At 43.1% G+C, this 13,927-nt stretch overlaps 1 protein-coding gene across 2 annotated transcripts in view; it reads left to right on the forward strand.

Annotated features, from left to right (window-relative positions):
* The window catches only part of MUC13 (mucin 13, cell surface associated), a 45,162-nt gene that overhangs the window by 13,196 nt on the left and 18,039 nt on the right, over positions 1 to 13,927 (forward strand). Inside the window, exons 4-8 of one of the 2 annotated variants that reach the window (XM_054044173.1) lie at positions 676 to 765; positions 3,368 to 3,457; positions 9,853 to 9,888; positions 10,869 to 10,904; positions 12,210 to 12,332. In XM_054044173.1, coding sequence (XP_053900148.1) covers positions 676 to 765; positions 3,368 to 3,457; positions 9,853 to 9,888; positions 10,869 to 10,904; positions 12,210 to 12,332 — 375 coding nt within the window. The remainder of the gene's footprint in view (positions 1 to 675; positions 766 to 3,367; positions 3,458 to 9,852; positions 9,889 to 10,868; positions 10,905 to 12,209; positions 12,333 to 13,927) is intronic. The other variant, XM_054044174.1, reaches the window with a different exon arrangement.

Below are 13,927 nucleotides of genomic sequence, written 5' to 3' on the forward strand. Positions count from 1 at the left end.
AGCTGCAGTTCCCAGCATGCTCTGATGGAAGGAGAGGGCTGTGCACAGGAAACTCTGTGCAAGCCTGGGATCAAGCATCAGGCTGTTTCTCCCTCTGGATCCCTGGGCTCTGGGGGAGGAAGAGGGTGGATGTGTAAGCTGGGGGAGGCATGGCTGGGCTCGGAGGGAGGAAGGGGGCGGATGTCTAGGTTGGGGAGGGGGAGGCATGGCTGGGCTCGGGGGTGTTTGTTGTGGGGGGATCAGAGAAACAGGAACAGGGTTGTCAGAGGGTTTCTTTAACTCTCTACTCCTGGGGGAATTTTTGTGTGTGTGTGTATTGTTACAGACATACTTGCTGGCAGGTATTTTGAAATAAATTACCAAAATAGTTGAAACTGGTGTGATTGTGTAGCGTTATTTTGAGAAACAAAATTTGCAGAATTTAAAAATTGTGCTCAGAATTATTAATTTTAGGATGCAGAGTTGCCCCCAGGAGTACAATGTGATAACATTTAATGTATATATTAATATTTGGCACATTGCCATAAAAATGGCAAGAACAGCATATCTTCCATTTGCAAGGAAGTTAAAACTTCCATGGCAGTTCTCTGAGTTAGGTCAGGTCTGATGTCTATATATATCTACTAGGATGCCATAGCGTTGCTTGCATTTAAATATTTGTTTCTTATTTTACAGAAAGTACAACTACCCCAGCAACCACCGATACCACGGCAACCACCAATACCACGGCAACCACCAGTACCCCGGCACCCACAACTATACTAGGTAAGAGGGAGGAATGGAACTAATTGATAAGTATGAATCTTAAAATCACAATCAATAATATTTTGCTACAGAAAAGAATTCTAAAATATAACTGATAATGACCATGATTTAATTGTGAAGACTCAACGGAGTAGCTGATGTCAATTTGGAATTTAGTAAGTTTATAAATGGTGTTTAAAGGAAGCTTTCAGGTCCTCCATTTTCGTCACCCTCTAGCAGTGGGACACCCATACAAAGAATGGGGATGGAACTGATTGTCTGATTCTAGAGGGGAACCACTGACACAGGCTAGACATAATGCAATATCAACTGCCCAAAGTAAAGAAACCGACTAAATGGAGAAAAATAGTTTTTTCCCTCTAATCTCTCTGTTAAAGCCATTTTGCAAATAAAGCACGTAACAAGTTTTTTCACATAGAAGCATGTTTTAAGTAGATGGAAATTCTTTTTTAAAATCATGAGTTTTATTTAAACATGTGGCGCTAGAAAACTTGGGTGTTGAAAAATAATGGTACATACAACTGTTGATGATATAATGGTGAATAGCCATTACATTTGCTGAGCACATTACCCACTTGAAATCCAGTCAATTAAAACCATGACTTTACAGTAAATTCAGTACCTACATAAGTCCCTGAGCCACCTGGCCAAATTCTGTGCAGTTAAAATTCTGTTTCCTGTGTTTTCCTCACCCTATAGTTGTGTGAGACCCATATAAACAGAAGGAGAAACTATTTATTCAGGCGAAATAGTGACACTAATTATATACATGGTGCTGTCAATTATATGGTATAAATAAACTAAACAGAGAAAACATTTCTCCCTGTTCTAGTCTTTCATTTGTAGCCATCTTGTAACTATAGCAGGTAACATGTTTGTCAGCCCTGAGCAAGATTTTTAGGCTGGTGGAGGTTCCTTTAATAATACTGATATTTATTTCTATGTATGTCTGTTGAAGGGGTCCCTGGGTCAGTATATGTTTACTGGACTGTGGTTATGTGGTTTCTATTAAAAGGTGGCAGAAATCATACATTGGAGGTATCTCCACCACACCTTCCGCTAAGCGGAAGGAATAAAAATGTCAAAGGCATAAAACACCAGGCACAAATATGGTTCTGTGGAAAAGAATCATTGTGATAATATCACTGTGGTAAGTCAACACAGTACCTGGTGGATTTCATCTCTGGTGCTATAGGAGCAGGATTTTGTTCCTGCTGAATCTCCCTTGTGGTTTTGATAAACATACTGTCCACAAACCTGGTCACAGGTACTTTAACTGTTTACACTTGGAACATAAGCCTAACAAATAGACAGGAACATCCCATCTCTCACTTTTTAGGGAGTTCTAACTCCCATTGGTTACTTGCCTGGGATATTACGTATGTAATAATCAGAGCTGATCTCCAGAGATGTCATGCATTTAGCTCTTTGGTAGAAGGTTCTGCTGTAGTTTTCACAGCTATGTCAGGTAAGCAGAAGGAATAGGAGTGGAGTGGGGAGTGATATACCTGATGTTTCAAAGCATCAGGCACAGCTATGGTGTTGAAGAAAAATTATTATTACTGATCAACTCATGGTGGGGCACTAGCATAATCTGCAAGGAGGCTAAGGCCCTTTGGAGTCTGCCAAGCTGTTGTACCTTCTGCTGAACACATGGTGCTGACAATCCCAGGGTTTGTTCCCTCTGATGCCCCCTAGTGGTTTCAATGAATATACCTTATCCTAACGTTACTCCTGGGGGAATTCTGTGCCACTACGCAATGCAGAATTTTGCAGAAATTAACATTGGTGCAGAATTTCCTTTCCTCCACAGAAATGGGCTGCAATGCTGCTAGTCGCCACAAGGGGCTACTGAACCTGGCAGAGCCCAACTCACACATAGAAGACACTGCTGGGGGGCGGGGGAGGGAACTAGAGGGTTCCAGGCAGCTGCAGTTCCCAGCATGCTCTGATGGAAGGAGAGGGCTGTGCACAGGAAACTCTGTGCAAGCCTGGGATCAAGCATCAGGCTGTTTCTCCCTCTGGATCCCTGGGCTCTGGGGGAGGAAGAGGGTGGATGTGTAAGCTGGGGGAGGCATGGCTGGGCTCGGAGGGAGGAAGGGGGCGGATGTCTAGGTTGGGGAGGGGGAGGCATGGCTGGGCTCGGGGGTGTTTGTAGTGGGGGGATCAGAGAAACAGGAACAGGGTTGTCAGAGGGTTTCTTTAACTCTCTACTCCTGAGGGAATTTTTGTGTGCATGTGTATTGTTACAGACATACTTGCTGGCAGGTATTTTGAAATAAATTACCAAAATAGTTGAAACTGGTGTGATTGTGTAGCGTTATTTTGAGAAACAAAATTTGCAGAATTTAAAAATTGTGCTCAGAATTATTAATTTTAGGATGCAGAGTTGCCCCCAGGAGTACAATGTGATAACATTTAATGTATATATTAATATTTGGCACATTGACATAAAAATGGCAAGAACAGCATATCTTTCATTTGCAAGGAAGTTAAAACTTCCATGGCAGTTCTCTGAGTTAGGTCAGGTCTGATGTCTATATATATCTACTAGGATGCCATAGCGTTGCTTGCTTTTAAATATTTGTTTCTTATTTTACAGAAAGTAGAACTACCCCAGCAACCACCGATACCACGGCAACCACCAATACTACGGCAACCACCAGTACCCCGGCACCCACAACTACACTAGGTAAGAAGGAGGAATGGAACTAATTGATAAGTATGAATCTTAAAATCACAATCAATAATATTTTGCTACAGAAAAGAATTCTAAAATATAACTGATAATGACCATGATTTAATTGTGAAGACTCAACGGAGTAGCTGATGTCAATTTGGAATTTAGTCAGTTTCTAAATGGTGTTTAAAGGAAGCTTTCAGGTCCTCCGTTTTCGTCACCCTTTAGCAGTGGGACACCCATACAAAGAATGGGGGTGGAACTGATTGTCTCACTCTACAGGGGAACCACTGACACAGGCTAACACAAAGTGTTATCAAATACCCAAAGTAAAGAAACCGACTAAAGAGAAAAAAATAGTTTTTTTCCCTCTAACCTCTCTGTTAAAGTCTTTTTGCAAATATGTCACAGCTATGTCAAGTAAACAGAAGAATAGGAGTGAAGTGAGGAGCAATATATCTCATGTTTCATAGCGTCATGCACAGCTATGGTGCGGAAGAAAAATCATTATTATTGATCGACTCATCATGGGGTACTAACATGATCTGCAAGGAGGCTACGGCTTTTTGGGGTCTGCCAAGCTGCTGTACCTTCTGCTGAACCCATGGTGCTGACAATCCCAGGGTTTGTTCCCTCTGATGCCCCCTAGAGGTTTCAATAAATATATCTTACTCTAACATGGTAACATTTAATGTATATGTTAATATTTGGGATGTTATCATAACCAATGGACAATAACGGCACATCTTCCATTTGCAAGGAATTTAAAAGTTTCTTGGCCATTCTCTGAGTTAGGGTCAGGTCTGATGTCAATATATATTTACTAGGACAGGGGTAGGCAACCTATGGCATGTGCGCCGAAGGTGACAAATGAGCTGATTTTCAGTGGCACTCGCACTGCCTGAGTCCTGGCCACCGGTCCAGGGGGCTCTGTGTTTTAATTTAATTTTAAATTAAGCTTCTTAAACATTTTAAAAACCTTATTTACTTTACGTACAACAGTAGTTTAGTTATATATTATAGACTTCTAGAAAGAGACCTTCTAAAAACATTAAAATGTATTACTGGCACGCAGTTTTGTCCCAGTCCCTTCTCTTACAGTAAATGCCACTACCCAAATACTCACAACTTCGACAGGTAAGTGGTTGGAATGGAACTGATTGACAAGTATGAAACTTAAAATCACCATCAAAAATATTTTGCTATAGAAAATAATTGTAAATCATGAATAATACTGACAATGATTTAATTGTGTGGCACCAACAGAGTAGCTGATGTTATTAAAGGGACACTGTCAATTTGAACTTTTGTCAGTTTAAAAAAAGTTGTTTAAAAGAAGCTTCAGGTCCTCTCTTTCCATCACCCTCTAGCAGTGGGACACCCCTACATAGAATTGCCTGGCTCTACAGGGGAAACACTGACACAGACTAGTCACAAAGTGTTGTCAGATGAAAAAGGAAACAAACTGTCTAAAGAAAGAAAAACAGGTTTTTCCTCCAATCTTTCTCAGTTATTGCCATCTTGTAGCTACTGAAGCTAACAAGTTTATGATGTGGCCCTCTTGTGCATATGCATTACAATACTGTCTTTGTTACATGATCACTAATATTTTTTCCATAAGACCTTGGCCTCACATTCCCAGAGCGGGTCCATCACGTGCACTTAGTATCAAGACTGTGTAGTGAATGAGGCTGTTATCTGTTGGACCCACATTTGTTTACAGGCCTCTTTGGGCCTCATTAGAAAGGATGGTCATGTGGTTAAAATGGTTGAATTAGCCTCCTGGAGAATTGAATTCTATCCCTGCCTCTACCACAGAGTTCTTATGTGATGCTGGTCAAGTCCCTTAAACCAAAATTTTTTTACTGGTGTCTGCTAATTGTGTGTGCCTTATCTTATAGGTCACATTTGCAGAAATTCACTCACCTGCTGGATCCCGGGGGTGCTCACCTCGGGCAGCTCCCTGCAAGCGGCGACCTGTCCCAGCTGCTCCTAGGTGGAGGCATGGCAGGCAGCTCTGTGCACTGCCTCCGCCTGCTGGCTCCGCTCTCACAGCTCCCAATGGCTTCAGTTCCTGGCCAATGAGCACTGCAGAGCCAGCACTTGGGGTGGGGTGGTGGCAGTGCGCAGAGCCGTCCCGTCCCACACCCCAACCCCCAAACCTGCACTCCCTCCCAGAACCCGCACCCCACACCCTATCCCACGCCCCAACCTCCAGCCCCGCACCCCTCCTGCGCCCAAACGCCCTCCCTCTTAGTTAACCGGCATTTTTCATATACCAGCACCCCCTATTCCCCCAACATGCTGGATAAAACAGCTTTTACTGTGTGTATGTGTGTGTATATACACACACACACACACACACACACACATTATGAAGAGTCCACACAGTAGATAGTGAATTTTAACATTAGTCCTGGATTTAATTCATGCTGATATCCCCAATGGTTTTGGTAATCCATGTCTAAAATATGGTTATTTGATTCGCACGCTACCAGTGGTAACATTAACATAACAAACCGACAAGGACATCACATCCCCAGTTGCTAAAAAGTTAGAACTCCCAAGAGCAGGGGTGAAAGTGCGCTGGTACAGGCCAGTACTCCGTACCGGTAAGAACCCGCACTGGCCCATACCCAGCCCACATTAAAGCGCTTTAATGTCCCTGCCCCTTTTGTCTCCCCTGTCAGCAGCTCTGCCGGTATGGACCCTACCGGCAGGGCTGCCGACGGGGAGAAGGGGCACCGACGTTAAAGCAATGGCCCTTTGCTGTGGCAGCGCTTTAAGGGTGGTTCTTTGCTACGGCAGTTCTTTAAGTATTCATTAAAGCGCTTTAATGTCGGTGTCCCTTCTCCCCGTCGGCAGCCCTGCCAGTAGGGTCCGTACCGGCAGGGCCGCCGACGGGGCGGGGGAATGGGTAGCAACGTTAAAGCGCTGTGGTAGCGCTTTAAGGATGGTCCTTTGCTGACGGCTGGGGGTGGGGGCACAAAGAGAGCAGCTGGGGCCGGCGATTTAAAAGGGCCTGGGGCTCCGGACACTGTTGCCGCTACCACAGCAGTGGCGTCCGGAGTTCCAGGCCCTTTAAATCAACACGGGAGCCCCAGGTGCCGTGGGCCAAGGGCTGGCTGGGGGATGCTAATTGTGGATAAGAAACAATAGTGCCAGTAATGTAACTGTGCTAAGCTAATACCAATAGCTGTTCATATTAGAAGGGTTTTGGTTACATAACGGATCGTCAATTTCAAATATAAATTAAAAATAGTTTCAAATACGCTTGCCCCTGAATCCCCTGACAGTTTTTATGGTTTTACAATCACGTTTTCCTAGATCTTTTCTCTCCCCCATTGCTGTGAAAGACTCACACAAAAACAAAGAGGGGAAACTGATGCATTTACTGGTTATACCAATGAAACAGCGAAAATGACTGTATACAAAGTGCAGTCCCAAATGAACAAACAAACCAAAACAAGAACTGAAGAAAAACTTATATTTCCCCCTCTGATCATCATCATCATCATCAGCGTAAGTGCAGTGTGCCCAGCCAGTTGATACCATTGTCATCAGCCTGGTGAAGAGCCAGTAGCCCCCGTTGAAGTAAGTCAGCAGGCAATCGTCAAGGATATGCGACATAGTCTGAAGTTGACCACATCTACATAGTGGGTCATTAGAAAAAAACCATTTAAAGAGATTGGCCACACAATTGCCCTGTCTTGTTTGGAACCAGTTCAAGGATGACCACAGGTGCCATGGCAAGTGAAAACCTGGTGGACGGATGGTTCAGTTGGTGATGAGAACGTGATTGACGGTGGTTGTTGCTGATGACTCATCACACCAAGCGAATTCCATCCTCATATGGCATAAGAGACCATAAAGGGCATCTAGAAGACAGGCGAACTGGAGCGTGGTTGAAGAGGCCTGAGTACAATGGCAAGTTGCTGTTCTCATGGATCTTAGCCAGGAACATGATTAGGGTGACCAGATGTCCTGATTTTATTGGGACAGTCCCGATTTTGGGGGCTTTTTCTTATATAGGCATCTATTACCTCCCACCCCTGTCCCGATTTTTCACACTTGCTATCTGGTCACCCTAAGCATGATGGAAGCCCCCTCACAGCGAATGTGCTTTGTTACTAAGTATTGGCAGCCACAGCAACGGAGTTGCACATAAAATGCCGGTAACAATGTGCATAGCTTTGTTAAGCTCTACATCAACCAGCCCCGTGTGAGACGAGCAACACCAGACAGGAGCGCATTACTCTGCTGTTGAATCGCAGAGGGCAAGGACTGAGGTTCAAAGTATCTGGGCGCTTGCACCCCAGGTTGAGCTGGCCAGTTTTCTGAGCAAGTTGTTCTAACAACGAACTTTGGCTGCTGTCTTCCAGTGGTTGCAGTACGTCAGTGATCTATCCAATATGACGCCGAGGTAAACCGGGTTTGAGTAGTGCTGCAGGCATTGGCCGTTTAAAAAAGTATTTAACTCATGGCTTGGACTTGCATTATGCAGATGAAATATGATAGAAACCATCTTGGGAAAGCTTGGCTGCAGGAGCCATGTACTACAATAGTCTGCCGTGAGCTTCATATCATTCCGAACTTGGTCAGTTTCTGAGAAGGACTGAGCTCGATAGCTGCCGCAGATGTTCTCGGCATAGATAAGCTTGCGCGAGAGTGTTGCTGGCAAGTCATTGATAAACACATTGAACAGTATTGGTGAAAGAACTGAACCTTGAGGACTGTTAATCTGACATTTCCAGGATCTGCAACAGGTGCCCATATGTCCTCTGAACTGCCGATTTTGGAGGAAGAGCTCTAAAACTTCAACCACCCAAAGCAGGGCAACTCGAAAGAGTTTACACAGAAGGCCTCTGCGCCAAACCGTGTCATAAGCGGTGGTCAAATCCAGGAAGACTGTTCCTGTCTTTAGTTTTTGTTGAAAACCATTTTTGATCAAGTTGGTCAAGGCCAAGACTTGATCACAGGTACTATGGCCTTTCCTGAACCCGGCCTGCTCCACCTGCAAGACAGCGTCTACCTATGGAGCGATTCATTGGAGGATCAAACACTGGATCAGTGTTCTTGTCGCACTCCCCATCAGTACCCGGCCCAGGCTGGGAAAGCTAACGATCCAACCATCAGACCAAATTCAGTAACAAGTCTTGATCACATGCCGTCTGACTCTGATTCCAATGTATCCTCTTCTGGTCACTTTCAGAAACAATCAAGTTAGCGTTCCATGTAACAATAGTAAGAGGGTGGGGGTGGGGAGTAAGACACCAATATTATTTTTAAATGTACAATGTCTCTTTGCTGGTTGGTGGCTATCAGATGGAATTTGTATCTTTAGAGATTTTTTTTTTTCCTTTTTTCCTCTTTCAGCAAATATCACTTGACACCTTCAAATTCAACAGTTGGAGAGAATATAATATATACTTTAAAAAGTATATTAATTTGTAGTGTCCATGGTAGAATTTGTAATGTTCATGTAGCATTTGGATAATTTTATTTTATATTCCAACCTCACTTTTAACACCCATTCCCACTGGAGTTTTGCCTTCGACTTTTGGGGTTGCCTACAAAGGGAAGCTTAATTTGGATTAAGTCAGGCGATGAATTTAAGGCAGAATATCTGTTTCTAATGAACTCCATGTGTGGCTGCTCCTATTCTGAATTAGCTTAATCCGCTTGGGAAGTGGATTAAGCTTCCCAAGTGGATTAAGTTTATTCAGAATAAAGCATTCTTTTTCTGGAAGCTAATCAGGGATGGCTATTTCAGAATAACTCCCTGTGTAGACAAGGCCTTCAATGCCAGCAAAATCAAGCCTTAAATCAGCATATATTTGCCAGACTGTTCTAGTGGGATTTGCATTTTAAGATTGATTTAATCACTTTTCTACATCATTGTACCCTCCTGTGCCAGATAGAAAGAAATGGAAGGAGTAAGGGCCAGATTATCAAAGGTATTTGGGTACCTAAAATAGGCCCCTAGTGGGGTTTTCAGGTGTGTAGAGCCTAAATCCCATTGAAATAAAAGCATTTTTAAAAATCCCATCAGGCGTCTATAGGCAGCTAAACTCTTTGTAAATCTGGAGCAGAGAGTTTACTTGGTGCCTAGACTACATACTGATGCCCTGCACAGGGGTGAATTCATCCTTGGTGCTGACAGTCTAGTTTTGTTCCCACCAATTAACCCTGGTGGTTTCATATTCAGCCTATATGGAATTAAACTTATTTTCCGTGGTAACATTTGAAACAGTGATGTGACCAGTGGACAAGGACAGCACATCTCCCAGTTGCTAAGGAGTTAAAATTGCCATGTCATCTATTTGCTTTTGCAAAGTTCAGACCCGATGGCGTTTATACATTTACCATTTCCTTGTATTCTAAGATTTTGTTTCCTTTTTTCATAGGAACTAACTCTTCCACAGCTCCCCCAGTGACAACAAGTAAGCATGGAGAAATGGGAGGGATTGATCACTTAGGGGAGTAAAAGCACCTGACCCAAACAAGATGCTGTGGGGAAATAATTAGAATTAATAAATAATGATAATATAATTCTGAGCAGCCAGTTCAGTAGCTGGTGATATTAAAGGGACACTGCTAACTGGGAAGTTAGTAATTTACAAAAAGGAATTCAAAGTCGTTTCAAGTCCTACACCAGACCCTAAGCTCCTCAGCCAAATTCTGGGGTTTTACAATTACATTTTCCTCTCCCTCATTGCCATGTGAGACCCACACAACCAAGAGAGGAAGCAGTGAAACTGACTATGCACAAAGTGTTCCTCTCTCCCTTTGCCATGGAGAAGACCAACACAGACAATACAGGAAACCAATGAAGGCCCTGCAAAGACTTACGCACTTGCTTAACTTTAATCATGTAACTAGTCCCATTGCATTTATTTGGGACTATTCATATACTTAAAGTGAAGCAAGTGCATAACCTTTGCAGGATCTGGGCCTGGTTGGCTATACTGGGCAACAGGTGACACTTACCTGACATAAAGAAAACAAATATCTTCCAAACCAGTAAAACTTTAAATTGCTCCCATACTCTACCATGTATACTTGATTATTCCTCCCCGTCCCCGCAAAAATATAATAGACTAAACCCCCATTGGTGTGATTTGGTGTCACTCTCACAATGGAGTTACACTGACTTACTCCAAGGATCAATTTAACCCAATATGTAAATGTGTACTGTAGGGTAAATGTCACATATTAGCACGTTGAAGGTTTACAGCAAATGGACAAGTACCTCACAACTCCCAGCAAGTTGAAATATAATAGACTGTGGGCCCAAAACTTGGTGCACAAATGCATGGGACTTCAATGACACGTAATGGCAGGATCAGGTCGTGTGTCTATATAAATTTACCAGAATGTTGCAGTGGTGTTTGCATTTTAAGAATTGTTCAATCTTTTTCAGAACTACCCGTTACGACAGCACCCCCAGCTACGACAGGTAAGGAGGGTACCAAGAGGAATGGGATACATGTGAGGTTAGCAGTAAAGCTGCAAAGATACTTGCTCTTCCCTTATTCTAGCAAAACTCCTATAAGTTTCAATGGGAGTTTTGCTTGTGTAAAGACTGGATGGGTTTGGGAGCTTTATCTTTCACGAGTGAATGAAAAAGAACTATTTTCACTCTGAGCAAATATATGTCTTTCTAACAAATGCCTTAGGCCATCAGAAGGCATTAAGGGCTCATTCCTTCAAGTTGCTGAGCATTCTGGCCCCAGTCCAGCAAATCACTTCTCCGTGTGCTTGAAGTTTATGCATGTGTTTATATGTTTTGCTGCATCAGAGCTGAGTGGTCTGCACCTGTAAGGATCTAACCTATAGCAATTAGGATTGAGACAAATAAAGACTTTGAGATTATCTTGTGATCTCCAAATACACCCCTAGCATGTCTGAATTTGGAGATCACTAGATAATATTCTACTACCAATTATATACCATGTTACATGTTCAGAGCTCGAGACGTACATCAGGTAACTGATATATCTGTGATGTGGTCTTATTATACAGTTGGTTCTCTTATCCACATTGTACTGATAGTGAAAGTGAGACATGAAAGAGGCTTGTTTTCCACGAGAAGTTTTTGCATCATTTGTCTAGGGCCAGTGCAGCTCCACGAGTGCTAGCAACAGTAGAAGCACTAGGATAAGACAGTGAAATGATAGTAAAATGTCTGTTCCGGTGCTGGATGCACAATGTAAAAAATCCTACGGTACGTACAGCCAATGAGAATAAATAATTTTTCCCAGGGCAACTCATGAGTCCTTTTTGGCCTTGTTTGCTTAGAGGAAAACTTTCAGGTTTAGAGTTGATTGCATATCATGAGTCATCTGTGGCCTCCCTGTTGCATGCTGGGCCAGATCCTCAGCTGCTGTAAACAGGCATAGCTCCATGGAAGTCAATGGGGTGGAGAGAGAGCTCAGTGGTTTGAGCATTGGCCTGCTAAATCCAAGGTTGTGAGTTCACTCCTTGAGGGGGCCACTTAGGGCTTTGGGGCAAAATCAGTAGTGAAGGCAGGGGACTGGACTGGACTTGATAACCTCTTGGGGTCCTTTCCAGCTCTATGAGATAGGTAATATCTCCAGATATATATATTCTACACCAGCTGAGGATTTGGCTTACCGTCATACAGAATGTTTAAGTGTTTGAATCTTCTTGAGGCATGAATAGTTTAATAGGAGGAAAACTAAAAGTTTCCATCCTCCTGGTCTAGTGCATTGTTCAGCTGTGTCAATATCTTTCCTCTTAGAAGCACCTCTGCCCTGTGCAAATAAACCATGTCGTAGCAGTGCTAAGTGTATTAACCTACATCCAGGTTATACGTGCGAGTGCCTGGACGAATACTACTACACAACATTAGGATGTCAGGAAGGTGAGTTGGGGGTGATCCGTTTTCTGAATCCACTGCACAGACAGTGGTGCATTTTCTATACTCATTCTAATTTTCTCAGTGAAAATGTACATGGTCCGGGCAAGTCTCCTCCACTCTGACCCACGCTGAGTAGTACTTTACTCTGCAACTAGTTCCCATTGGGTTGACCTATTTTATCTCCTGAAACATTATTGAAACAAAAGGATTAAACACACTAGAAAAAATTGCACTCCCACAGCGCTAAGGGTGTGGATTAAATTGTGTGAAAAGCAGACAGAAATCCTGGGGTAAGTAGAAGCTAATATTTATGGCAAGGTTGTAAAAAAGCAGGTGCCCAAAATAGGCTTCCAAAAAAATGGCCTGATTTTCCCAACTGGGTGAGCACCCACCGAGTCCTGTGGAAGTGGGACTGCATAGGAGCTGCTAGGTGCTCAGCATTTGGGGAAATTAGGCCTCTTAGGTGCCTAAGGGCCGGCTTTTCAAAGTTATTTAGGTGTCTAGAGGTGCACATTGGCACCAAGCAGGTTAGGCACCTAACACCCATGAGTTCAATCATTAGACACCTTTGGGCACCTCTGTACCTTTGAAAATCTGCCCCAAAATCCATATGTCATAGAATCATAGGACTGGAGGGGACCTCAAGAGGTCATCTAATCCAGTGCCCTGCACTCATGGCAGGACTAAGTATTATCTAGACCATCCCTGACAGGTGTTTGTCTAACCTGCTCTTGAAAATTTCCAATGATGGAGATTCCACAACCTCCCTAGGCAATTTATTCCAGTGCTTAACCACCCTGACAGTTGGAAAGTTTTTCCTAATGTCCAAACTAAACCTACCCTGCTGCAAATTAAGCCCATTGCTTCGTGTCCTATCCTCGGAGGATAAGGTTAATTTTTCTCCCTCCTCCTTGTAACAACCTTTTATGTACTTGAAAAATGTCCCCTCTGAGTCTTCTCTTCCCTCTCTGTCCTCTCTTCTCCAGATTAAACAAACCCAGTTTTTTTCAATCTTCCCTCATAGGTCATGTTTTCTAGACCGTTAATCATTTTTGTTGCTCTTCTCTGGACTTTCTCCAATTTGTCCACATCTTTCCTGAAATGTGGTGCCCAGAATTGGACACAATACTCCAGCTGAGGAGTAATCAGCACGGAGTAGAGCGGAAGAATGACTTCTTGTGTCTTGCTTACAACACTCCTGCTAATACATCCCAGAAGGATGTTTGCTTTTTTGGCAACAGTGTTACACTGTTCACTCATATTTAGCTTTTGATCCACTATCCAGATCATTTTGCATTTTAATCCTATCCTCCAAAGCATTTTCAACCGCTCCCAGCTTGGTATCCTCTGCAAACTTTATAAGTGTACTCTCTGTGCCATTATCTAATTCATTGATGAAAATATTGAATAGAACCGGACCCAGAACTGATCCCTGGGGGATCCCATGTCGACACCTAGGCACCCATTTATGAAAATCTTGGCTTATGCCATTAAATGCTATAATACTTAGACATATCCTGCTTTTGCTTGCATTTAGCCATACTCATAGTTTAACATTATTTTGGTAGAAGAACTACATCAGTTTTTCTTCCCTCCGT

This window comes from Malaclemys terrapin, chromosome 11, assembly GCF_027887155.1.
Source record: "Malaclemys terrapin pileata isolate rMalTer1 chromosome 11, rMalTer1.hap1, whole genome shotgun sequence".
In the NCBI taxonomy this organism is placed as follows: domain Eukaryota; kingdom Metazoa; phylum Chordata; order Testudines; family Emydidae; genus Malaclemys; species Malaclemys terrapin.